Source organism: Colletes latitarsis, chromosome 11, assembly GCF_051014445.1.
Source record: "Colletes latitarsis isolate SP2378_abdomen chromosome 11, iyColLati1, whole genome shotgun sequence".
Classification (NCBI taxonomy): Eukaryota; Metazoa; Arthropoda; class Insecta; order Hymenoptera; family Colletidae; genus Colletes; species Colletes latitarsis.
In genome coordinates this window covers 28,768,556-28,794,796 of record NC_135144.1, presented here as the reverse complement: position 1 = coordinate 28,794,796, position 26,241 = coordinate 28,768,556, and the positions used below count along the sequence as shown (strand labels likewise).

The following is a 26,241-nucleotide window of genomic DNA, read 5'->3' as shown; positions in this document are numbered from 1 at the left end:
CCACCGACCAAAGATCACATTCCGACTATAGAAGCGACAACAATGGATCTGAATCTTAATACTCGCCAGAAAATTACTACGGTGTCCCACGATCCACAGTTTCGAGGATATCTAAGCGGAATACGTGTCCATAAAGTGTCGCGTCTGGCGTTAACCCTCGCCACATCACGATGAGGACTTTTAGAGACCCCCAACACATGTTTTTTTTTTATTACACCATTGCATAATTTTTGCAAATACGTTGCTCGCAATTTTTCGTGTGTATTTATTGCCAATGAAACTACCAAGAAATATTGTTTGGAAAATTTTTTACTAATTCTTGTTGGAAACGTTTAACTTGGTAAATTAACTAAAGCGACTGAAAAATGATGATGAAAGTTAAGGGATACATCCTGTACAGGGTGTTTCGCCACCCCTGGGTAAAATTTTAATGGAGGATTCTAGAAAATCAAGAATACCAATTTGTTGATGGAGGCTTCGTTAAAAAGTTATTAATAATTAAATTCATAATTTTCAAATCGTTTTGGAAAAATTATTTTCGGTTGCGGTGGTCATTTGTAATCATTTTTGGTGAATACACATACCCCCGAAATCCTACCCAGTTTCTAGAAAAAAATTCGAGAAGGTGTGAAATTTTTCGACAAAATTAAAAACTTTCGAATCGTTTTGGAAAAATTATTTTCCGTTGCAGGGGTCAATTACAATCATTTTTGGTGAATAGACATACCCCCGAAATCCTACCCATTTTCTAGAAAAAAATTCGAGAAGGTGTGAAATTTTTCGACAAAATTAAAAATTTTCCAATCGTTTTGGAAAAATTATTTTCCGTTGCAGGGGTCAAATACAATCATTTTTGGTGAATAGACATACCCCCGAAATCCTACCCAGTTTCTAGAAAAAAATTCGAGAAGGTGCGAAATTTTTCGACGGAAAAAAAATATTTCAAATCGTTCTGAAAAAAATATTGTTAGCTTTGGGGGTCAATTACAATCATTTTTGGTCATTACACATACCCCCGAAATCCTACCCACTTTCTAGAAAAAAATTCGAGAAGGTTCGAAATTTTTCGACAAAATTAAAAAATTTCGAATCGTTTTGGAAAAATTATTTTCCGTTGCAGGGGTTAATTACAATCACTTTTGGTGAATAGACATACCTCTGAAATCCTACCCATTTTCTAGAAAAAAATTCGAGAAGGTTCGAAATTTTTCGACAAAATTAAAAAATTTCGAATCGTTTTGGAAAAATTATTTTCTGTTGCAGGGGTCAATTACAATCCTTTTTGGTGAATAGACATACCCCCGAAATCCTACCCAGTTTCTAGAAAAAAATTCGAGAAGGTTCGAAATTTTTCGACAAAATTAAAAAATTTCGAATCGTTTTGGAAAAATTATTTTCCGTTGCAGGGGTCAATTACAATCACTTTTGGTGAATAGACATACCCCCGAAATCCTACCCAGTTTCTAGAAAAAAATTCGAGAAGGTGTGAAATTTTTCGACGGAAAAAAAATATTTCAAATCGTTCTAAAAAAAATATTGCTAGCTGTGGGGGTCATTTGCAATCATTTTTGGTGAATAGACATACCCCCGAAATCCTACCCATTTTCTAGAAAAAAATTCGAGAATGTGTGAAATTTTTCAACGAAATTAAAATATTTCAAATCGTTCTGAAAAAAATATTGCTAGCTGTGGGGGTCATTTGCAATCATTTTTGGTGAATAGACATACCCCCGAAATTTTGCGCATTTTCGAGAAAAAAAATTCATTAAGGGCGGAACTTTAAATGTTAATAACTTTTTAACGAAGCCTCCATCAACAAATTGGTATTCTTGATTTTTGTCTTATTTTGGCCTCTAGAATCTCCCGTTAAAATCTTTCCCAGAGGTGGCCGTACACCCTGTATATCACGAACGTAGAAAATCTCTTCTTTTTTAACGGGGACGTCTCTCGAAAGTTCGAAACCACTGAACTTAAATCGTGAACGTAAAAGAGCGAGAGGTGTATCTGTGGCGCGATGTCAAGCTTGCTGGACGAAGACTCGAGAGTCAGGGAACCGTGGATAAGGATGGTAATAAGGGTGCGAAACCAGGCACGCGAACGGGGCGCGTTCGGTGAAAAGCGAAACGTGGGATAGGAACCTCGACTTCGAAGGGAGTCACAAACAGAGGAGAAAAGGAAAGAGAGTTTAGATCACAGGTCTGTCCAGTGGTACATTCTGAAGTTTACCAACGACGGTGCGATTAAAAGCAAATAGCGATTTCTTTTTTATTCGTATCGTTATATTAAGAAAATTCAACATAAATTGCTGACAAATAATAGTAAATTTATGTATGGTGTCGAAGTCTGTCAAATTGACGAATTTTGTAAATCTAGTGTTAAGGGATACGTTTTTTGGATCTCAATGGAAAACAGCCGAGAAGTTCGAACAAGCTGGATAAATGCCCGAAAATCGGGAACCCCTGAGTCAGGCGCCTATGGAGTGTCGATGCTAATTATAGAAACAACTCGAGTCGGCTGTCGAACATAGAAAAGGAGAGCGAGGGAAAAAGGAGATGATCCGAGGAGTCCAGAAGGACAAAAAAATATCGCTCCTCGACTGGGCGAGTTTTGCGGTGTGCCGCGGGGAATTATTCTGTAGATCAGTTCGTGAATTTATCCTTTTATATACAGATTCCCAAAAAGCGATTTCGATTCTGTCAACCGCTCCATTCTATTATGCAAACTACAAGCTCTTAGAATCACTAGCAAGTTTACTCGCCCGGTTGTCTAACTTTATTACTGACGGACCGCAGATAGTAAAGTTTAATAACACGTACTATAGAAATATTAAAGTTTACGAGGCTCTCAAATCGAAACACTAATCTTCGAATTGTTGATTTACTGATGATTTACAGATACAGTAAAGTATCAGTCACATTATTAATATGAAATTCGAAATCTATGTGTTTGTGATTTCCCTGTAACTCCTACCATTTCTATCCAATCCGGATGAAATTTTGTTTAGTCGTTTTTTACGTTTCAATGGAATGCGTAGGCTATTTAATTTGCGAATATATCAGCTATAATCGTTGAAATAAAATAATTTATTCCAACGCTACGCTATTTAATTGGAAGTGATTCGTTTTTCGAGCGCGTTCGAGTTGCTAGTAGGCGATCAAAGGAAAGACGTCGAGTGGAAAATCATCAAGATCGGCGATGAAGTAGCTCTTCTAGAGGTTTAGAAAAAAAATTTAATTTTCATCTAAATCCACGCCGCTAGTCGGATTCACTCGCGGCGATATCCGCGTTACTACCACGAGCGACCAGTCTCGTCGCCACCCGTGTCGATATCACTACCACTATTTACCACTGGTTGCCAGTACCTACCATTACATTCCGCTGCCTACCGCTGCCAGCCTCTACTTACCACTACCGTTAGCACAGCTGACGCCACCTCCGAGACCTGCGGGCGACTTTCATGAATGAAACCCACGTGCGATCCACGCGACCGTTCGCGTCGAAACCGTAATTTCTAACTTTCGTCCTCGGGACGATCTTCATGGGGATTCGTCGTCAGACTCGACCGCCGTAACGGAGTCGAGAAACGGGAGAAAGTCGGGATCCCGAACTCGAGCAGTAGACAGGGGCAGTGGACAAACTATCTATATTAGGTCATCGAAATTGAGCGTCGCATCTTTAAATCAACGTAAAACACAAACTGGGATATTTCGAATTTTTTTTACTTAATGGAGAGTCCATTTCATTATATTCTTATACAGGGTGTTCGGCCACCCCTGGGGAAAATTTTAATAGGGGATTCTAGAGGCCAAAATAAGACGAGTTGATGTTTGTTAAAAAGTTATTAACGTTTAAAGTTCCGCTCGTACTGAATTTTTTTCTCGAAAATGCGCAAGATTTCGGGGGTATGTATAATGACCAAAAATGATTGCAATTGACCCCCACAGCTAACAATATTTTTTTCAAAACGATTTCAAATATTTTAATTTCGTCGAAAAATTTCACACCTTCTCGAATTTTTTTCTCGAAAGTGGGTAGGATTTCGAGGGTATGTCTATTGACCAAAAATGATTGTAATTGATCCCCGCAACCGAAAATAATTTTTTCAGAACGATTTGAAATTTTTTAATTTTGTCGAAAAATTTGTCCACCTATTTGAATTTTTTTCTCGAAAGTACGTAGGATTTCGGGGGTACGTCTATTCACCAAATATGATTGCAATTGACCCTTGTAACCAAAAATAATTTTTTTGGAACGATTTGAAACTTTTTAATTTTGTCGAAAAATTTCACACCTTCTTGAATTTTTTTCTCGAAAGTGGGTAGGATTTCGAGGGTATGTGTATTCACCAAAAATGATTGTAATTGACCCCCGCAACCGAAAATAATTTTTTCAAAACGATTCGGAATTTTTTAATTTCGTCGAAAAATTTCACACCTTCTCGAATTTTTTTCTAGAAAGTGGGCAGGATTTCGGGGGTATGTCTATTCACCAAAAATGATTGTAATTGACCCCCGCAACCGAAAATAATTTTTTCAAAACGATTCGGAATTTTTTAATTTTGTCGAAAAATTTCGAATCTTCTCGAATTTTTTTCTAGAAAGTGGGCAGGATTTCGAGGGTATGTGTATTCACCAAAAATGATTGTAATTGACCCCCGCAACCGAAAATAATTTTTTCAAAACGATTCGGAATTTTTTAATTTTGTCGAAAAATTTCGAATCTTCTCGAATTTTTTTCTAGAAAGTGGGCAGGATTTCGAGGGTATGTGTATTCATCAAAAATGATTGTAATTGACCCCCGCAACCGAAAATAATTTTTTCAAAACGATTCGGAATTTTTTAATTTTGTCGAAAAATTTCACATCTTCTCGAATTTTTTTCTAGAAAGTGGGTAGTATTTCGGGGGTATGCTTATTCACCAAAAATGATTGCAATTGACCCTTGTAACCAAAAATAATTTTTTTGGAACGATTTGAAACTTTTTAATTTTGTCGAAAAATGTTACACCTTCCCGAATTTTTTTCTCGAAAATGCGCAGGATTTCGGGGATATGTATATTCACCAAAAATGATTGTAATTGACCCCCGCAACCGAATATAATTTTTTCAAAACGATTCGGAATTTTTTAATTTTGTCGAAAAATTTCGAACCTTCTCGAATTTTTTTCTAGAAAGTGGGCAGGATTTCGGGGGTATGTCTATTCACCAAAAATGATTGTAATTGACCCCTGCAACCGAAAATATTTTTTCCAGAACGATTTGAAATTTTTTAATTTCATCGAAAAATTTCATCACCTACTCGAATTTTTTTCTCGAAACTGAGTAGGATTTCGAATATATGTCTATTCACCAAAAATGATTGTAATTGACCCCTGCAACAGAAAATAATTTTTCCAGAATGATTTGAGATTTTTGAATTTAATTGTTAATAACTTTTTAACGAAGCCTCCATCAAGAAATTGGTATTCTTGATTTTCGTCTTATTTTGGCCTCTAGAATCTTCCATTAAAATTTTTCCCAGGGGTGGCTGAACACCCCATGTACCGCATCTACCTGAAACACCACTCTCGATAGAATCGAGCGACCAGATACAATCTCGCGTCACTCTGCTATAATTAGATCACTGGAGAGTGACGAGGGCTTACATGCAATTATGGCTTCGAATATATGTGGAATAACATGTCGAATACTGATAAATCTATAATTTAGAACGAGTGAATGATTGGTCAATCCCTTTCTGTATCGATGTAACTATACTCGGGCCAACGAGACGAACCAGTGAAGAAAAACAAACAGTTCGTGTGATATCCACGCAGTCGATGCTGCAGCTGCAGGCACTGCCAGCCAAAGGACACTTACGAGTCGCATTCAGCGACGTTTGTTTACGTTTGCTGACTCGTCTCGTTGGCTCGAGTTACAGACATAGTTTCCATTTACGAAGATTTAAGTATCCCAGATACGCATGTGAAAAATAGAGACGTTTAATAATAATAATTCGAAGGAACTCTACGAATTTATGATTATTGTTGTAAGACTGATGCGACCGTGCATCTGTCATTGTGCATTATTGGGTTAAACTGTACTTCTCTGAACACATTCCTCAACAAAGATGTCGTTAGTGCATCGTTGCAAGTAGATACGGCCTTTTCGCGGATCATAATATTTGAAGCTGAGAGTTATTTTTGCGTAAAAAGCTGTTAAAATTCTAGGGTTTATTCAGAGAGCAACTGCTCGAAAAATCCCAAAGTGTAATTGCGCAAACGCAGAATTAAATTGTCATTAAAAATCCAGGATTAATATTAATAGCAATTAATCTTTAATTTAAATTGCAGTTGAAAATGCAGAGTTCAACTGTATTTGATTTCATCAGTCATTGCATTACGTTATATTACATTATTACAGTTGTATTGTTCTTAATGGGACTATAATTGTTCCTTTTTCCTAATTTCCTCTTTTTTTCGTTACGTAACCTCGAATCAATCCAATTTTGAAAAGGATTTATGTATTTTTATCCACTATGTTTGTGTTTTCTGCGCGTGGCATTTATTCAACAACACGAAACAGGTTCGAATGCTTTACCGTCGAGCAGCTTGCGTTAATGCCCGGACACGCTCTACGAAAAATTTCATTTTCTCCTCTTTAGTATTTCCAAATTCCGTTTTCTTCGTTAGGTATTTTCGAATTCGACGATCGAAACCTCGTCGAGATTCACGAGCTCCGTTTAGATTTATTTACCTAAACGTATCGCCTTTAGAATGAATTTTTTTAGCACCTTGGTTCGACCCATATTGGAAGGGATAACAGTTCCCCTGCGAATTGCTCGATAAACGAGCAATCATTTGCAAAGCGTATCCTATTTCCTGGATAAGCTTGCAACAGAGCTCTAAGAGAATTCGAAGCATGCAACTACCGTAGAATGTCGATAGTTGCAGGAAAACAGGGATGAAAATTCCTGCAAGTACCGGGTTTCGTGCAATTATCGAGGTAACCGATCCAATGAGTATCTTTGCTCGCATAACACATCCCAACTAGCAACGTATAAACTTCCTCTAAAAAGAATATGAATTCGTTTGAGAGTAACGATATCGAGTGGATTGAAAGCAGACACGTGCCGAGTGTTTATGTTTCTTTCTCTGTGGAACCCTAAAGATCACAGCGGAGGGGCCAGCGAACATAGCTCGGGCCAAGCCAGAGACACACGGAGAGCAGGTGTTGCCAACGTTGCGATCCTAAAATTTTCTCTAGTCTTCTCATATTATACAGGGTGTTCGGCCACCCCTGGGAAAAATTTTAATGGGAGATTCTAGAGGCCAAAATAAGACGAAAATCAAGAATACCAATTTGTCGATGAAGGCTTCGTTAAAAAGTTATTAACAATCAAATTCAAAAATTACAAATCGTTCTGGAAAAATTATCTTCGGTTGCGGGGGTCAATTACAATCATTTTTGGTCATTACACATACCCCCGAAATCCTGCCCACTTTCTAGAAAAAAATTCGAGAAGGTTCGAAATTTTTCGACAAAATTAAAAAATTCCGAATCGTTTTGAAAAAATTATTTTCGGTTGCGAGGGTCAATTACAATCATTTTTGGTGAATAGACATATCCCCGAAATCCTGCGCATTTTCGAGAAAAAAATTCGGGAAGGTGTAACATTTTTCGACAAAATTAAAAAATTCCGAATCGTTCTGAAAAAAATATTGTTAGCTTTGGAGTTCAATTAGAATCATTTTTAGTGAATAGACATATCCCCGAAATCCTGCGCATTTTCGAGAAAAAAATTCGAGAAGGTGTGAAATTTTTCGACAAAATTAAAAAGTTTCAAATCGTTCCAAAAAAATTATTTTTGGTTACAAGGGCCAATTGCAATCATTTTTGGTGAATAGACATATCCCCGAAATCCTGCGCATTTTCGAGAAAAAAATTCGTGAAGGTGTGAAATTTTTCGACAAAATTAAAAAGTTTCAAATCGTTCCAAAAAAATTATTTTTGGTTACAAGGGTCAATTGCAATCATTTTTGGTGAATAGACATATCCTCGAAATCCTGCGCATTTTCGAGAAAAAAATTCGGGAAGGTGTAACATTTTTCGACAAAATTAAAAAGTTTCGAATCGTTCCAAAAAAATTATTTTTGGTTACAAGGGTCAATTGCAATCATTTTTGGTGAATAGACATATCCCCGAAATCCTGCGCATTTTCGAGAAAAAAATTCGGGAAGGTGTGAAATTTTTCGACAAAATTAAAAAGTTTCAAATCGTTCCAAAAAAATTATTTTTGGTTACAAGGGTCAATTACAATCATTTTTGGTGAATAGACATACCCCCGAAATCCTACCCACTTTCTAGAAAAAAATTCGAGAAGGTGTGAAATTTTTCGACAAAATTAAAAAGTTTCGAATCGTTCCAAAAAAATTATTTTTGGTTACAAGGGTCAATTGCAATCATTTTTGGTGAATAGACATATCCCCGAAATCCTGCGCATTTTCGAGAAAAAAATTCGGGAAGGTGTGAAATTTTTCGACAAAATTAAAAAGTTTCAAATCGTTCCAAAAAAATTATTTTTGGTTACAAAGGTCAATTGCAATCATTTTTGGTGAATAAGCATACCCCCGAAATCCTGCCCACTTTCTAGATAAAAATTCGAGAAGGTGTAACATTTTTCGACAAAATTAAAAAGTTTCAAATCGTTCCAAAAAAATTATTTTTGGTTACAAGGGTCAATTACAATCATTTTTGGTGAATAGACATACCCCCGAAATCCTAACCAGTTTCGAGAAAAAAATTCAGTATAGGCGGAACTTTAAACGTTAATAACTTTTTAACGAAGTCTCCATCAACAAATTGGTATTCTTGATTTTCGTCTTATTTTGGCCTCTAGAATCCCCCATTAAAATTTTTTCTAGGTATGGCCGAACACCCTAATTTTATCGAAAAACAGATCTTCCTCTCGTTCCATTTTTAATTACTAATCACTTTTTCACTCTTGCGAGCTATTCGAGAGAGTGTCCTCGAACATATGTCAAAGTCGAGGTCATCGTAGCTACCTCCCCAAATCTGAATAATTATTCACGACCACTTATTAATCTTAAGAAGTAATCGATTTGGCGCAAGTCGACGAAGATCAAACAATAGTAAGAACTTATACCTGGTAATGGGTTTAGATACCTGATTGATAAACAACGTAAAAGGCAATGCACCTAAATACGAACCCTGGAGAATCTCACGTATAACACGAACGGAACCAGAGGTGCAGCCATTGACCTTCATGACCCGAGTTCAGCAAGATAAATAGCATTTTATCCGGTGTAAGATGTTGCCTCTAAATCCGTGGTCACCGAGCTTAGCAATTAATATTTTACGATTCACACCATATACATATACGGGGTGATGACATGAAATAATTTGTTAAGTATTTGTTGCAGAAAGAATATTTGGAACAAACATAGTACAGTTCTAAGGAAAACATGTAACTGATTTAATTTATTCAGTTGTGCAATTAAAGTTAAATATTTATGGGATACGTGGGTGGGGATATCACTTCACCGGGAGAATCTAATCTAATCTAACCTGTCCTCGAATTACATTCAGAATACGATTATTTAGTTTAAGCCAAGGACAGATTAGGTTGGATTATCTTACGAAGGGGCAAAGCCGATGGTTAGGTATCGTAAACAAATTTCCCATTAAATAATAGCCAAGTAAAACGACGTATACTAGGTTTATTGCAAAATGGATCTCCTTTCGTGTTTCATTTTTAATAAATAATAAATTACTCGTGCACGCCCGTAACACTATAAAACGGAAAAGTGGGTCAAATGGTGCAGTTAAACTACGAAGAAATAGAGAAAATTCAAATATTAAAACGGGATCATTTGAAGCGAGAAAACAGTAAGAAAAATAAACAGAAGCAAGTTTGTTATTTGTCCGTACTTAGAAAACAGGGGGGAGGTTATGGAAATTCGTATAAAGGCGAAACTAAAATTACTTTATCGTCCACGGATAATTATTCGAAATCGCTTCGAATTTCGTCAGGACAAATTTTTTTCGTTGAAAATCAAGAATATTATGAAAAAATCGTCGTTGCAGGACCGCCATGAAAATGCTATTTTGCAAGACCGTCGTAAAAAGAGCTATTTTGCAAGCTCATCGTAAAAACGGAATTTAATTTAGATGGCCCTGACGGGCACTCATTTCGCTATTACGATTCGAGAAAGAAATCCAAAAGAAATTTTCTTCGTCGATAACTGTTACTATAACCAGTCGATTCTATTACAAAATAGAATTTCGTCTCGTATCAAACAATACTATTATACAACGAACAATTCCTTGTTTAACGATTTCGCTTAGCGATTTTTTGGTAACAATTACATTGGGTCTGGGAATATTCGAAATAGCAGTTACATTTCCCTGTGTTAGATTCGAAACGTACATCATTTCTGGAGAAATGCCAATTTTTCATAGTGTATCAATTGCCGAAGTTCCCTCGTAAGTCTCGGATAGATAAAGGGGTATGAGAGATCTGCACGGAGAGAGAGACCGCGGACCGTTACCACTACCAGTGTCACCGTTACCACCACCTCCATCTCCGCCACCTCTACCTTCTCCGTTCCCCCCCTGCCCCTCCGTCCACCACCTCCGCCGGTATCACAACCACCACCACCGACAGCATGTCCGACGTTGACGCCGGTGGCGGCGGCGGCGGTGGCGTTGGAGGCGGCGGCGGCGGCAGCGGCACCACCACAGACGTCACAAACGTCCTCGTTGCTTTCGCTCTCAGCGTCGACGTTGGCGTTGCCGTTGCCGGTACCGGTGCGCAGTCGGTGGTCGCGGTCGGTGTTAGGTGGTTAGAAGGAAACAGATTTGGCAGTGGAGCAAGCGACGCCTGCGGACGATAAACGCGGTTCGTCCACGTGCTCCGGCTTAGACGCCGGGGGGCGGAAAAACCGGTATATTCTAACGGCCGTGATCGTGGAATCTCGATTGTCATCGGGATATTTCGATCGTGACTGGATTTAAAACCAGTCCCGGCCGACGGTGACGTAAACGCGCAACTACCGACGAGCAGGGAACGTTAGGCTCGCCCCCGTCGTCCCACGCGGCTACGGCGTCTCGTGTTTTTCCGCGTTTTCTCGCCGCGGGCCACGTACCGCGCGCGACCCCGTTTCGTGCCCGAACGCGCATCGGAAGCAACCGTTGGAGCACGAGCCAGACGTATTCTCCTAGCCACGGAGAATAAGTAATCTCGTGGCCGTCGATGGATGAGACGTAAAGATCATCGAAACGAGGGTGGCACGCGATGGAAGACGCAGCCGACTGAACCGGAGGGATTCGTTACGGGACGGATAAGAGTGGATCGGTATTAATGCCAGAGGATCCCCCGGTGCTGCGTTCTCGATTCGTGATATTAACAGAGACTCGCGAATAAATCGACGCCTATGTTTCGTGTAGCTTGTTCGCGACTAATAAGTCGGGCCGAACGGTGTCGCGCGCGCGCGTGTCCCTAATCGATCGGTCGAATCGATCCGCCGATCGTACCGATCGTAGCCGGTTGGCTCGCCGGGAAGAAGAGTCCGGTTGTGTCGGTTACGTACGCGTACGCGTATCATCGCCAGAAACGCGTTTATTAAGAATAAAGGGGAAGCTGGTAAACCCGGGCGGTGAGCTGCAAGGTGACCCCCACGTCAGAAGTCGCGAGACGATGAGCGACGGCATAGTCGGTGCAATCGCGATCAGTTTGTTCGGTACTGGCTCGCCACGAGACTCGTCGCGCGTTTCGACGGGCGATTTTCATTGACGGAAGCCTCGTTCCAGGCAGCGACAAGAAACGTCGGGACAGCATGGACGCCGGTTACACGATTCTTGGCAACGACGTCGACGTCTGCAGAATGTTCGACCAGTTCTCTTACAAGGTCAGTCTTTTCTAACGTGACATTCCTTTATTTCCTTCCCGTCACTAAACATCGAACGACACCGGAAACCGAGCGTTAACGATGTACGCGCGACCGAAAAGAATCTAATGCAACGCGGATGCACGGTCGACGCCACAGTTCGATACGTGACAGTACTCGAAAGCACACTATCTTTAACAGAGAAACGAATCACGCATAAAATTAATTTAATTCAACAGAATAATTATTTACAAAACACAATGCTTTCGTAAATATATAAGTTATAATGTACCTGCAAGTTTTAAAATATGAACGGCAAAACCAACAAATTAGGCATTTTAAAGATAAAAATGTTTATTCACTCTTTGTATACAGGATGTTCGACCAACCCTGGGAAAAATTTTAATGGGGGATTCTAGAGGCCAAAATAAGACGAAAATCAAGAATACCAATTTGTTGATTGAAGCTTCGTTAAAAAGTTATTAACAATTAAATTCAAAAATTTCACATCGTTCTGGAAAAATTATTTTCCGTTGCAGGGGTCAATTACAATCATTTTTCATGAATAGACATATATTCGAAATCCTACTCAGTTTCGAGAAAAAAATTCGAGTAGGTGATGAAATTTTTCGATGAAATTAAAAAATTTCAAATCGTTCTGGAAAAAATATTTTCGGTTGCGGGGGTCAATTACAAACATTTTTAGTGAATAGACCTACCCTCGAAATCTTGCGCATTTTCGAGAAAAAAATTCCTTACCGAAAATCCAATTGCCTATATTTTTTGACGAAAAAAAAAAGTTTCAAATCGTTCTGGAAAAATTATTTTCGGTTGCGGGGGTCAATTACAATCATTTTTGGTGAATAGACCTACCCTCGAAATCTTGCGCATTTTCGAGAAAAAAATTCCTTACCGAAAATCCAATTGCCTATATTTTTCGACGAAAAAAAAAAGTTTCAAATCGTTCTGGAAAAATTATTTTCGGTTGCAGGGGTCAATTACAATCATTTTTGATGAATAGACATACCCTCGAAATCTTGCACATTTTCGAGAAAAAAATTCAGTACAGGCGGAAATTTAAACGTTAATAACTTTTTAACGAAGCCTCGATCAACAAATTGGTATTCTTGATTTTTGTCTTATTTTGGCCTCTAGAATCCCCCATTAAAATTTTTCCCAGGGTTGGTCGAACATCCTGTATAAATTTTAATTCTAACATGTATTTAACACGTCCTTCCCATTCACGCTTCAAGCGTTCTAGTTTACCTTTGATATTGGTCCAAATTATTATGTAAAAACTAGAAACATTCGATACATAAACGATTCACTTATTATTTTACAGTATTCCAAATTTTAACAACATTATATATTATATATTACGTTTTAAAATCTTTACGGATGCACAATACGCGAACGTTTCAAACTTACAAGGTATTGTTAAAACTCTTGGAACCTTAATTGTCTTAAATTGTTTAATAACGTCATTGAAATTAGAAGTATTACGAAACAACAAGTACTTATTACACCATAATTTGACCAAATATTGAGGATATCCCTAGACAGGGAAAAATGGCAGGGTAGTAAATGTGTTTCTAGCAAAGATATGAATTTTATAAAACGTGCTCTTCTGCACCAAGAATTCGTTTCAATTTTTTCCGATTACGAAACTTTCGTCACGGGTCGGAAAATAAAAATGCAGTAAAATAATTTTTGTACATACCCTTCTGAAATTGGCCAGGTTTTTTTCGATCGAGCGTACAGCGCGTCGTATTACGAGAACGTTTCGATTTTCGAGGAGGATACGAGGTTAGGAATCGAAACGCGAGAGACACAACGGCGAGCCTTTCGTCCTCAACGGTTTTCACGCGTGCACTGCTCGATTCGTAAGAGCTGCTCGAGTGTGTTTGCAAAGTTCAAACGCCTCGGCGAGTAGACCGTAACGTTCCGCTCTTCTTTCGTCAGTGTCACGTCGGGTAACCGACATTTTGTTTTTTTGCCCATATTTATGAATATTCTTTCGGTTTCCATTCGTTCTGCTAAAATAGCCGCAAACATGGGAACTTTGATTAATTATTAACATTAAACGTCTTTATCGCACGCACGAACAACAGTGTACATATACACGGTGTCCATTTTATCTTGCATAATCTAATATCTTCATCATTTTCACCGATACGAAGTTATAAATGCAGGGTCCACCCAGTCCGCACACTTCGAATAGCTTCTCTCATTATCTTCATCTTTTATAATTTTCATTTTATTCAAATTCAAATTTATCATCTCAACGATTGTTTACCAAATAATTTATTTAGATGCTCAGGCCTGGTACCGAGCTGAACAAGAAAATTCGTGACTGAAAGGGTTAGCGTATACGAGTTTAGCACAAAAAATACGTATTATTATTATCATTATTAGAATTATTATTACATAGTAGAGCGGCGTGCTCTTTATTTTCGCTCGGTCGGCTATTTCAGCTTTTCATTCGGCTGGCCCTCGGGCGAGCGAAACAAAAATAAAAGGCGAACGTGCTGCTAGGCAGACACGGGTATCCATAAAAGAATGAATAAACGTAGATTGAAAACGGTCTAAAAAAGTCGCGTACATCGTATGTATCGCCGACCGAGCACGTAGACCGACGACCGCATTTCCACATTCGCACGTACGCGTTGCGTCGCGAGGCAAAAATTGAAATCCGCGCGCGCAATGTAAATTCGTTCTAACGAACGGCAATAATTGAATTTCGCTTATCGTGCCGCGTTTGGCTAGGACGCCTCGCTGCTTAATGAAAACAAAACGCTTGTCTCCTTCTCTTCGATACACGCGATTGGCTTTCTTCGCCTCTCGACCTTTTCCTCGACGTCCCCCCCTCTCCCCCTCCCCCTCCCTTGTGCCACCTAACCTTCCTTACTCTTCCAGTCTTCGTCCGCGCTCGGTTCGCACGCGTGCACGGAAAGCGAAATGGACCGCGAGAATCGTGCGAAAAGGCGAATTAAGAGGGAAAATCACCGTTACCGAGGAGACTACGTTTGCTTTCTCTTTCACGCTAGCAGATAAGCTCCTTCGCGGAGAAAGTGTGCCGCGCGGTCTGAACGCAAACACGATCGCAAGTGTATCGTGAAACCGGACGATGAAGGCGAGCTCAATTCGGTTCCCGAAACAGCTTCCAAAGTAACGGTGGAACATTATCATCAAAGGTTTTGGGTCTTTTTTTCTCTTCACAAACTACCTATAGCTGTGATTTTAAGAAGCAGCGTAGAAACAAAATATAAAGAGGCTGCATTTCAAATCTAACCTCAAAGTTACCGATCGGTCGCTTAATCGACGTCTTTATTACAGAAACAAAGAAAGTCTATATAATAATATATTCAATAGAACGATATTACGCAAAAGGCGAGTTACAGCTGCCTTTACATTTAACCTTAAAGTTATTGATTGACTGCCTGATTGATAATGTCTGTATTACGCAAATAAAGAACGTGTGCATATAATGTATCGAATAGAACGATATTATGCCAAGGCGAGTTACAACAGCTTTTAAATCTAACTTTAAAATTATCGTTTCACTGCTGGATCGATAACATCTTTATTACGCAAATAAAAAAAAAACGTGCACATGAAATATCGAATAGAATGTTCTCCGTGAGCGAATTACAGTTGTTGTCCATCGATTACCTGATAATCTCTTTACTAGGAAAGCAGAGATTAAAAATTAAATAATAATAATTGATCGTATTATCGAACTGAACTTTTCAATATAAACGAATATTACTGCCATTTTTGAAAACATATACAGGGTGTTCGGCCAATCGTGGGAAAAATTTTAATGGGGGATTCTAGAGACCAAAATAAAACGAAAATCAAGAATAAATATTTATTGATGGAGGCTTCGCTAAAAAGTTATTAGGAATTTTTAAGAAAAATCGACAGGGGGTAGGTGCCTAAATTTTTCGACGAAAAAAAAAACTTTTAATTAATTCTTAAAAAATTATTTTCGGTTGCGGGGGTCAATTACAATAATTTTTGGTGAATAGACATACCCCCGAAATCCTACCCACTTTCTAGAAAAAAATTCGAGAAGGTTCGAAATTTGTCGACAGAAAAAAAAAAATTCAATTCGTTTTGGAAAAAATATTGTTAACTGTGGGGGTCAATTACAATCATTTTTGGTGAATAGACATACCCCCGAAATCTTGCGCATTTTCGAGAAAAAAATTCGGGAAGGTGTAACATTTTTCGACAAAATTAAAAAGTTTCAAATCGTTCCAAAAAAATTATTTTTGGTTACAAGGGTCAATTGCAATCATTTTTGGTGAATAGACATACCCCCGAAATCCTACCCACTTTCTAGAAAAAAATTCGAGAAGGTGTGAAATTTTTCGACAAAATTAAAAAGTTTCAAATCGTTCCAAAAAAATTATTTTTGGTTACAAGGGTCAATTGCAATCATTTTTGGTGAATAAGCATACCCCCGAAATCCTACCCACTTTCTAGAAAAAAATTCGAGAAGGTTCGAAATTTTTCGACAAAATTAAAAAGTTTCAAATCGTTCCAAAAAAATTATTTTTGGTTACAAGGGTCAATTGCAATCATTTTTGGTGAATAGACATACCCCCGAAATCCTAACCAATTTCGAGAAAAAAATTCAGTATAGGCGGAACTTTAAACGTTAATAACTTTTTAACGAAGCCTCCATCAACAAATTGGTATTCTTGATTTTCGTCTTATTTTGGCCTCTAGAATCCGCCATTAAAATTTTTCCCTGGGTTGGCAGAACACCCTGTATATACAATTTACAGATTTAGTAGTGCATAAACCATTCATCAAGCTTTCAATCGATTCGTCTGATAGTCCAAGTCCTGAAATAGTATTCTAATAATCAAATATCTGTAAAATATTTAAATAGTATTCAAATTTTATTCGACCGAATAATTGAACCTCCGAAATATTCAGGTATTTGATATGTCCCCGGCCCTAGTTACGATTCCGTTTGAATCTAACCTCAAAAGTAATTGATCGACTGTTCGATCGATAATGTTTTTATAACGCAAATAAATAAAGTTCGCATATAATATATCGATATTGCGCAAAGACGGGTTGCAACTGCTTATAAATCTAACCTCAAAGTTATTGATCGACTACATGATTGATAACATTTTTAGTACGCGAATAAAGAACGTGTACATATAATATGTCGAATAGAATAATATTGCGCAAAGTCGAAGTACAGCTGCTATTAAATCTAACCTCAAAGTTATCGATCGACTGCATGATTGATAATGCCTGCATTATACAAATAAAGAATGTGTACATATAATATATCGAATAGATTAATGTTGCGTAAAGGCGAGATGCAGGTTAGGTTTAAACCGAAGCTGATAGATATTGCGCCAACGACTGAGCGTAAAACAGAACGGAAACAAAAGTCTGGTGAAATTGTTCGAAGGTAGCGTTGAAAATGGTACGAATTATCGGAAGAAAATGATTTTAATAAAGAAAGGACAAATACGAATACGAAACCTGGAATTTAGACGTATGACGATATGGTGTATTAATAGATAATTGTGAACGGGTGGGATCGGCATTAGCGGAATAGTACGAAAGGTTAGCACGGATCAGATTGACAAGGTAAGAAGGAGAACGAGTGTGAAGGGTCTTGTAGATTGATCGATAGATAATGTCTTTATTACGCAAATAAGAAAAGTAAGCACACAGACGTGCGTGGGTTATTAAATTCAACACGTTTTTTGTTAGTTTCTTGTACAAACATGAAAATGTTTTACTGAATGAATTGTTTCATCAGTCAATTATCAATATTCTTATCTTGGTCATTTAAAGTGTTTATTTGAATCTCTTTTTGTTTCTGTCGTATTTGTATTTTAAGTCCATTTTTCCCTTGTCTCTGAAACGAGTCTGGTGTTATCGATTTAGTTCGTCATGTGAAATTAAGGTTATGGAAAAAGCAATGGACTTGTCGCCTGGAAAACTAACCTCAACCGTTTAACGATTTACGGTGCTATGAGTCCCAGGCTGTTTTATTTTTTTTGTGTATTATATAAAAATGATTTATTAAACAGAATGTAACAAGTAATGAAAGAATACGTGTAGAACGTATTACAACTGATCCTTTACTACGATTACTACTAATTTCGAACCTAAGAAAGAATGTGAAAGAACATTTTCAACGAACTATTAACGAACTAAAATAATGTCTTCTTGAAGTGAAATTTATTGAAGAAAGTTGGAATTTACAAAATATTATGTTACGTAGCTTCTTTAAACATCGAATTAAATCGAGTTAAACCACGATTTAACAAACCTTAATTTAAAGGATTTTGGATTTAATGGATGGAATTCTACTATCCTACATATCTCAGGATTAAATTCTTTAATCATCTCAACATGGCACTTCCATCCTAAGTGGTGTTAGTATTTCACTAGTAAATAATAGAATAAATGTGAAAAGTAACGAACTGAATTATTTTAATGGAGGATCCTAGAGGCCAAAATAAGACGAAAATCAAGAATACCAATTTGTTGACGGAGGTTTCGTTAAAAAGTTATTAATGTTATTAATGTTTAAATGCGCAAGATTTCAGGGGTATGTTTAATGACCAAAGATGATTGTAATTGACCCCCAAAGCTAACAATATTTTTTTCAGAACGATTTGAAATATTTTAATTTCATCGAAAAATATCACACCTTCTCGAATTGTTTTCTAGAAAGTGGGTAGGATTTCGGGGGTATGTGTAATGACCAAAAATGATTGTAATTGACCCCTGCAACCGAAAATAATTTTTTCAGAATGATTTGAAATTTTTTTATTTTGTCGAAAAATTTCACACCTACTCGAATTTTTTTCTCGAAACTGAGTAGGATTACGGGGGTATGTGTAATGACCAAAATTGATTGTAATTGAACTCCAAAGCTAACAATATTTTTTTCAGAACGATTTGAAATATTTTAATTTCGTCGAAAAATATCACACCTTCTCGAATTTTTTTCTAGAAAGTGGGTAGGATTTCGGGGGTATGTGTAATGACCAAAAATGATTGTAATTGACCCCCAAAGCTAACAATATTTTTTTCAGAACGATTTGAAATATTTTAATTTCGTCGAAAAATATCACACCTTCTCGAATTTTTTTCTAGAAAGTGGGTAGGATTTCGGGGGTATGTGTAATGACCAAAAATGATTGTAATTGACCCCTGCAACCGAAAATAATTTTTTCAGAATGATTTGAAATTTTTTTATTTTGTCGAAAAATTTCACACCTACTCGAATTTTTTTCTCGGAACTGAGTAGGATTTCGGAGGTATGTCTACTCATCAAAAATGATTGTAATTGACCTCCGCAACTGAAAATATTTTTTCCAGAACGATTTGAAATTTTTGAATTTAATTGTTAATAACTTTTTAACGAAGCCTCCATCATCAAATTGGTATTCTTGATTTTTGCTTTATTTTGGCCTCTAAAATCCCTCATTAAAATTTTTCCCAGGGATGGCCGAACATCCTGTATAATCTATTTTTATAATTTTTATTTAAATTTGTAGTTTTCAATTTAAAACTTTTGGTTTTGTATAAATTTCATATTACAAACATTTAAATTTAGTGGACAACCTGTAATTAATCAAATAAATCCAGATTCAATTGTATACCGAATACAATATTACGTTGAGGTTAGGCCAAACCTAACCTCCAAGATACTACAGAAATAATCAGACGCGAAACAAAACCGGGGCAAAAAATATAATTCAATTAAAAATCACAAAGGAAATCATCAATTGTTGATTGCAATTCACAATTAATTTCTCTAATTGCTCGTACCAATTACAGAACAAAGAGAATGAAATTGTTCGATGGATGTGTATCAAATTTATTCGAAATGTTTTCGATAATTGAACGAAGAAATTCAAAGTAACGTGATTTAAGCGAAATGTAAATTTTTCATAAAGTTAATTTTAAGTAAAATCTAACTTTGATTACGATCGATGGTAATAGCGAAAGGAATCCACCTTTGCAATTCGAATTGAAATCTGTCTTTTCGATTGCAATTGCAATGATTTCTATTCGATAAATTGTTCGATCATGGAAAAATATAATCCACTAATGCCAGACGCTTAGAACGAATCGAATCGATGGACCCCGGGATGGAATGTACGAAATGCCGATCGTATGAAAGATCTGGTGGCGCGATGGTGACCGATAGTAACCGATGCTAACCGATCGAGTTTTCCGTGAATACGGTAGAATGTTTAATGCGCGACAAGTTGGCTGCGCGGGGAACGTAGCGCCGCGAGTGTTTTAGCGGTAGACCACATCGGGTAACCAGAGGCGGACAGTCGGGCCGGCTAACCGAACGCACAGACAGACAGACAGACGTTCGAACGCCGGGACGGCCAGCGGGCTACTCGGCGCAAAGCCACTGACAAAATCATGAGCCACTTGTTGATCGGCCAATGACCAATCGTGCACTATTCGGGCGTCGTTTTACGAATCGGTCGCGATATTCCACTACGGACACGCGGACGATCTTCGAGCAACTTTCCAATCGAAACGAAAATTTTTTCGATTATTAATCTTATTCAAATAATAAACAATATTACCATATTTGTTGAATTAAACTTTGGTCGAACTTTCATATAGAATTTTGGTACCGTACATGATAAAAGCTACGAGCATAATTTAAAATATATTTTAGGAGGCATGATCTAAAAGAGGTTAGGAAATAGTGGTCTTTCAAGGAAATCGGTAACACGAAGGATTTGCACTTTCTTTGTAAGACCCGAATATATTGTTACTGCTCCCATAATTACTATACCGACGGACTCGCGTTATGGCGTCGTTATGATTTGGGTATCATTAACGATATAATCGTACCGCAGCGCGATAATTTTATCTTGATTCTCCCAATAGCAGTCCTTAAGACCTCCGGATTGGCCTCCTTTTGGCTGGGGTTTATGACACGATGAACCCCGGGAACGCGTTATTTAAGTAAAACATCTACCAGCAACATTCATACCTCGATCGAGTAACTGAACGAGGGATTAAGACCATAGGAGTTGCCTTTTTTTACGTTTCCGTCGAACATTTACAACGTTTGCGGTTGCGGCCATTATAACCGTAAAAAAGTTTGCAAAATGTCGGCTAAAAATTGCTGCGGTAATAACGAGCTTCAGAAGGGAAGAATACTTGAATGGAACGCGAAAGCGAATGTCCCTTTTATATAGAAACTGATAATAGCCAGTATTGTTTGCCAGCCTTATATTGGAATATAAATTGGAAAAAGAAGGTATACGCCAGATATTGTAGACAGTAACGTCGTATTTCCGGGAACTCGAATATTTTGCAACGTATCATTGTTGCATCGTATCGTGCATGATTGACCTTTGCGCCTCGTTTCGACTTTCTTCTACGCTAACATTAGCGCAGGACTCTTAAAAACTGTTGCCAGCCATCGACGTCTGGCGCGCCTGGCATCGTCGTTGCATCTAGCATATTTATTCCAACAATTTTATTTCAATTTTCCCGGTGGAAATAGTGTAACGCGCCCGTTGATAGGCGATCCCAGCCCGAGGAACGCGGTATCGCGACGCATCCCCGGCGAAGGTAAAATGGCGTAGGAGAATATTTCAAAGAACTCAATCTCGAAGGCGCGTTAGTCGTTCCATTCAACCTCTCTCCTCTTCTTTCTGTTCGTCCGAGTACACGTCCCGTTCGTTCGTTTTCGTTCGTTCCCTTTGCCCTTCGCGTCCCCTTGTTCCGCGGCCCCCGACCCCTGTCTTACCCTACCTTACCCCGTTTCACCCTACTCTATCCGCCGTTCCCGACCTCGCGAGCCAGCGAACCCGCGAGCCCCCCCTTCCCAGACCCACCGCCGCCTAGCCTATTCCGCGTTACTCATCTCCTCTCCGTACCCTCTATCCCGGCCCCCCTCCTTCGTCCCCCGGCCTCACCCTAACCTCCTCTACTCCCCCCCCCCCCTCCTCCTCCTCCTCGTCCCGCGGGCTCCTGCTCGCGACCCCACGGCCCACCTCCACAGCCTCTCCCTAGCCACCTCGAGCCTCGGCGAGCTTCCCCGTGCTCGGTTCCCTCCTGTTTCTCTTTCGCCTCTTTCTCTCCCTCGTTAAATCAATAAGCCATTCGGTCTGCTGCCACACTAGCGACGGGGCACTTTGCCCGATTTTGTTTCCGATCGGATCCCAGGACGGTCTTTGCCACGCAGTTCACAGAAAACGGACGACAAACGAGCCAACGACGGCGACAACCGCAGGACCAACGTGGAAGAAAAGGTCGCGACTGGGCCACTGGGAGTCTAACCTCTCGGGCAGGCGTGTCGCGCTCATTTCGGCCCGTGGGCCAATTTCTGCTCCGCCGCCACGTCCCGGGACACGGGACGTCCGATCGTTTCACACCGGAATTGGGAATATTTGAAAGGGGCCACTTCTATTCCTCTACGATCATCGAATTAATATTATCCCCACCAAACGTTGTAGACACCTTTAGAAATTTAACTTGAGATTATTTTCCAAGTTTCATCGTTTTTCATATTTTTTCTTTAACAATTTTTACAATCATTTGCATCCTGATGCAAAAAGTGTTAAGAGATGGCTTTTGGTTGAGTAAACGTATCTTTACTGACGCCTCAAAATGTAAGAATGGAACTCGTGCTTGTTGGGCGATTCACTTCCATTCGACGTGAAGTAATCGATGTCGCCATCTGTAGGGATTTGTTAAAAAAAATTGATGTAGATGTCGTAATCGATGATCTCTTTCTTCGGAAGTAAGTGTAACGGACAACGAAACTGAGGACGTCGTACGAGTGCAAATTATAGGTTACGTTTATTTTACTTATGCGTTTTTGTCATTCTGTTATTAAAGATAACGACAAAAGGATCCTTGTGCGCATTCTTCAGTGTTGTGTGTGCCTCTAAAGATAGACTACTCCTTGGATTACCAATAACCTTCTCGATTTTCATCAGTGAAGTATACACCATTGTTTATGAAAATTTATAATTATCTATAAAGACATATTATATTCATGGATTCCTGCTTATGTTGAAGTAGTCGGAAATGGAGAGGCAGACACAGCAGCCAAACTTTTGTTCCTTTTTTGTCCAAACACTTGGGTAAGATTGTAAAAAATTTCAGATTTCTTTAAGCTCATCGGCACTTGAGAGTTGTATGAAAAACGTGACGAAAAAATATCGATTTTCAAACTTTTTGATTACCCAATAGCCGATACACCCTGCATACTTTCGAATATTTTTATAATACAGGGTGTTCGGCCACCTCTGGGAAAAATTTTAATACGGGATTCTAGAGGCTAAAATAAGACGAAAATCAAGAATACCAATTTGTTGATGGAGGCTTCGTTAAAAAGTTATTAACGTTTAAAGTTCCGCTCGTACTGAATTTTTTTCTCGAAAATGCGCAAGATTTCGGGGGTATGTGTAATGACCAAAAATGATTGCAATTGACCCCCACAGCTAACAATATTTTTTTCAAAACGATTTCAAATATTTTAATTTCGTCGAAAAATTTCACACCTTCTCGAATTTTTTTCTAGAAAGTGGGTAGGATTTCGGGGGTATGCTTATTCACCAAAAATGATTGCAATTGACCCTTGTAACCAAAAATAATTTTTTTGGAACGATTTGAAACTTTTTAATTTTGTCGAAAAATTTGTCCACCTATTTGAATTTTTTTCTCGAAAGTACGTAGGATTTCGGGGGTACGTCTATTCACCAAATATGATTGTAATTGACCCCTTCAACTAAAAATAATTTTTTTAGGACGATTTGAAACTTTTCAATCTTGTTGAAAAATTTGTCTACCTACGACAATTTTTTTCTCGAAAGTACGTAGGATTTCGAGGGTATGTCTCATGACTAAAAATGATTGTAATTGATCCCTGCAACCGAATATAATTTTTCCAGAACGATTTGAAATTTTTTAATTTTGTCGAAAAATTTGTCCACCTATTTGAATTTTTTTCTCGAAAGTACGTAGGATTTCGGGGGTACGTCTATTCACCAAATATGATTGTAATTGACCCCTTCAACTAAAAATAATTTTTTTAGGACGATTTGAAACTTTTCAATCTTGTTGAAAAATTTGTCTACCTACTCGAATTTTTTTCTCGAAAGTACGTAGGATTTCGAGGGTATGTCTAATGACTCAAAATGATTGTAATTGACCCCCGCAACCGAAAATAATTTTTCCAGAACAATTTGAAATTTTTTAATTTTGTCGAAAAATTTGTCCACCTATTTGAATTTTTTTCTCGAAAGTACGTAGGATTTCGGGGGTACGTCTATTCACCAAATATGATTGTAATTGACCCCTTCAACTAAAAATAATTTTGTTAGGACGATTTGAAACTTTTCAATCTTGTTGAAAAATTCTACCTACTCGAATTTTTTTCTCGAAAGTACGTAGGATTTTGAGGGTATGTCTAATGACTAAAAATGATTGTAATTGATCCCCGCAACCGAAAATAATTTTTTCAGAACGATTTGAAATTTTTTAATTTTGTCGAAAAATTTGTCCACCTATTTGAATTTTTTTCTCGAAAGTACGTAGGATTTCGAGGGTATGTCTAATGACTCAAAATGATTGTAATTGACCCCCGCAACCGAATATAATTTTTCCAGAACGATTTGAAGATTTTAATTTTGTCGAAAAATTTGTCCACCTATTTGAATTTTTTTCTCGAAAGTACGTAGGATTTCGGGGGTACGTCTATTCACCAAATATGATTGTAATTGACCCCTTCAACTAAAAATAATTTTTTTAGGACGATTTGAAACTTTTCAATCTTGTTGAATTTGTCTACCTACTCGAATTTTTTTCTCGAAAGTACGTAGGATTTCGAGGGTATGTCTAATGACTCAAAATGATCGTAATTGACCCCCGCAACCGAAAATAATTTTTCCAGAACGATTTGAAATTTTTTAATTTAATTGTTAATGACTTTTTAACGAAGCCTCCATCAACAAATTGGTATTCTTGATTTGCGTCTTATTTTGGCCTCTAGAATCCCCCATTAAAATTTTTCCCCGGGTTAGTCGGACACCCTGTATAGTAATCCCCGTTTTCAAGTGAATTATTCCCCCACCTCGACACGCGTCGTTTTCTTGGCCTCGGTTCGAGATAAAAATAACTATCTACCCCTCCTTCAAGCGAATTGGCGCTCCCGATGTTTTCACTTGAAAGCGAGCACCATTGCACTACGGTTTATTACAGTGTACATTATTTTGCATTCGACGAGTCGGAAAAAACAGTTCGCAGTTGCCTGATCGATAACAACTGCCCATGCCTTTTTATGCGCACACTCGGTGATACATTAATAAATATAACAATAACATTTGCATGAAGGTAATTACTGCAGCAGTGAATAAATATTGGTAATTAAATTTCTCGATGATGCAACGCGATAAAATTGTCGCAAAATTGCTAGCTGGTCGTGGATCGATACGAGTTTGGCAAACGTAACGTGCAGCTTTTTTGTGTTGTAAACACCGCATCGGATTGCGGTGTTTCGCATTTAGTAGCAACAATACGAGGCTCGGTACCGAACGCTGCGGTTTTATGCTCTTATAAACAAACATATAAAATCTTAGCATAAACACGCTGAATATATGCTGAATAAATTTAGATTCGAAAGACGATTAATATTAGTTAAACCTATATGTATTCTATCGTGGAATTCAAACTATCATGCACGTCGGTCACCGGTGACCAGCACGTCGTCCTAAGGAGAAGTCGTACCTATGTGGTCACCGATTTAATTAAGAATTTACAATTCATGTCCTACGTTCGATTAATACTTCGTTATGGGGATATTTTCATGAAATGATTTTTTTTTTTTTACGTGGAGGGGAGGATAAATAGCTCACCGTGCGACGTGGGTCTGGAAAGGGAAGTGGGGGACGGGATTCGCGGTTACATGGTACGAGAGCCGAAAAAGAGAGTGACAGGCCACGGATGGGGCATAGGCAAAGGAAATAGTAGAATATCGAGAGGAAAGAGTAGCTAACCGTAGGTAGCGACTTGGCAAAACAAGCGAATAAAGCGTAACAGAGAACCGAGTTCGTTCGTATTCGAAAGTTTCGGAGCAAACTCGGCAGCGAGGCAGTCGAATACAATGGCCGGGCAGAAGTTTCCGCGAAACTAAACAAGTTTATTTAACTTACCTCGGCACACTGGTTCTCACCCCCGCTGCTCGCCCCCCGTACCCCCCGTGCCCCCCGGATCCTCCCCCCGGTCGCATCTCCGCGCGGAATCTACCCTGCGTGGCTCCTTTCCCCCGATTCCTCCGCCTCTACCGTCAACCGTGCTTCTTCTTCGCCT

The 26,241-nt window shown here is 38.4% G+C and overlaps 1 protein-coding gene across 1 annotated transcript in view; it reads left to right on the top strand.

The window, feature by feature from the left end:
• The first annotated feature begins 10,782 nt into the window (after positions 1-10,782).
• The window catches only part of LOC143348113 (uncharacterized), a 57,475-nt gene continuing 42,016 nt past the window's right edge, over positions 10,783-26,241 (top strand). Inside the window, exons 1-2 of the mRNA XM_076777985.1 lie at positions 10,783-11,739; positions 11,810-11,907. Of these exons, the coding sequence (XP_076634100.1) occupies positions 11,697-11,739; positions 11,810-11,907 (141 nt within the window). The 5' untranslated portion in view covers positions 10,783-11,696. The remainder of the gene's footprint in view (positions 11,740-11,809; positions 11,908-26,241) is intronic.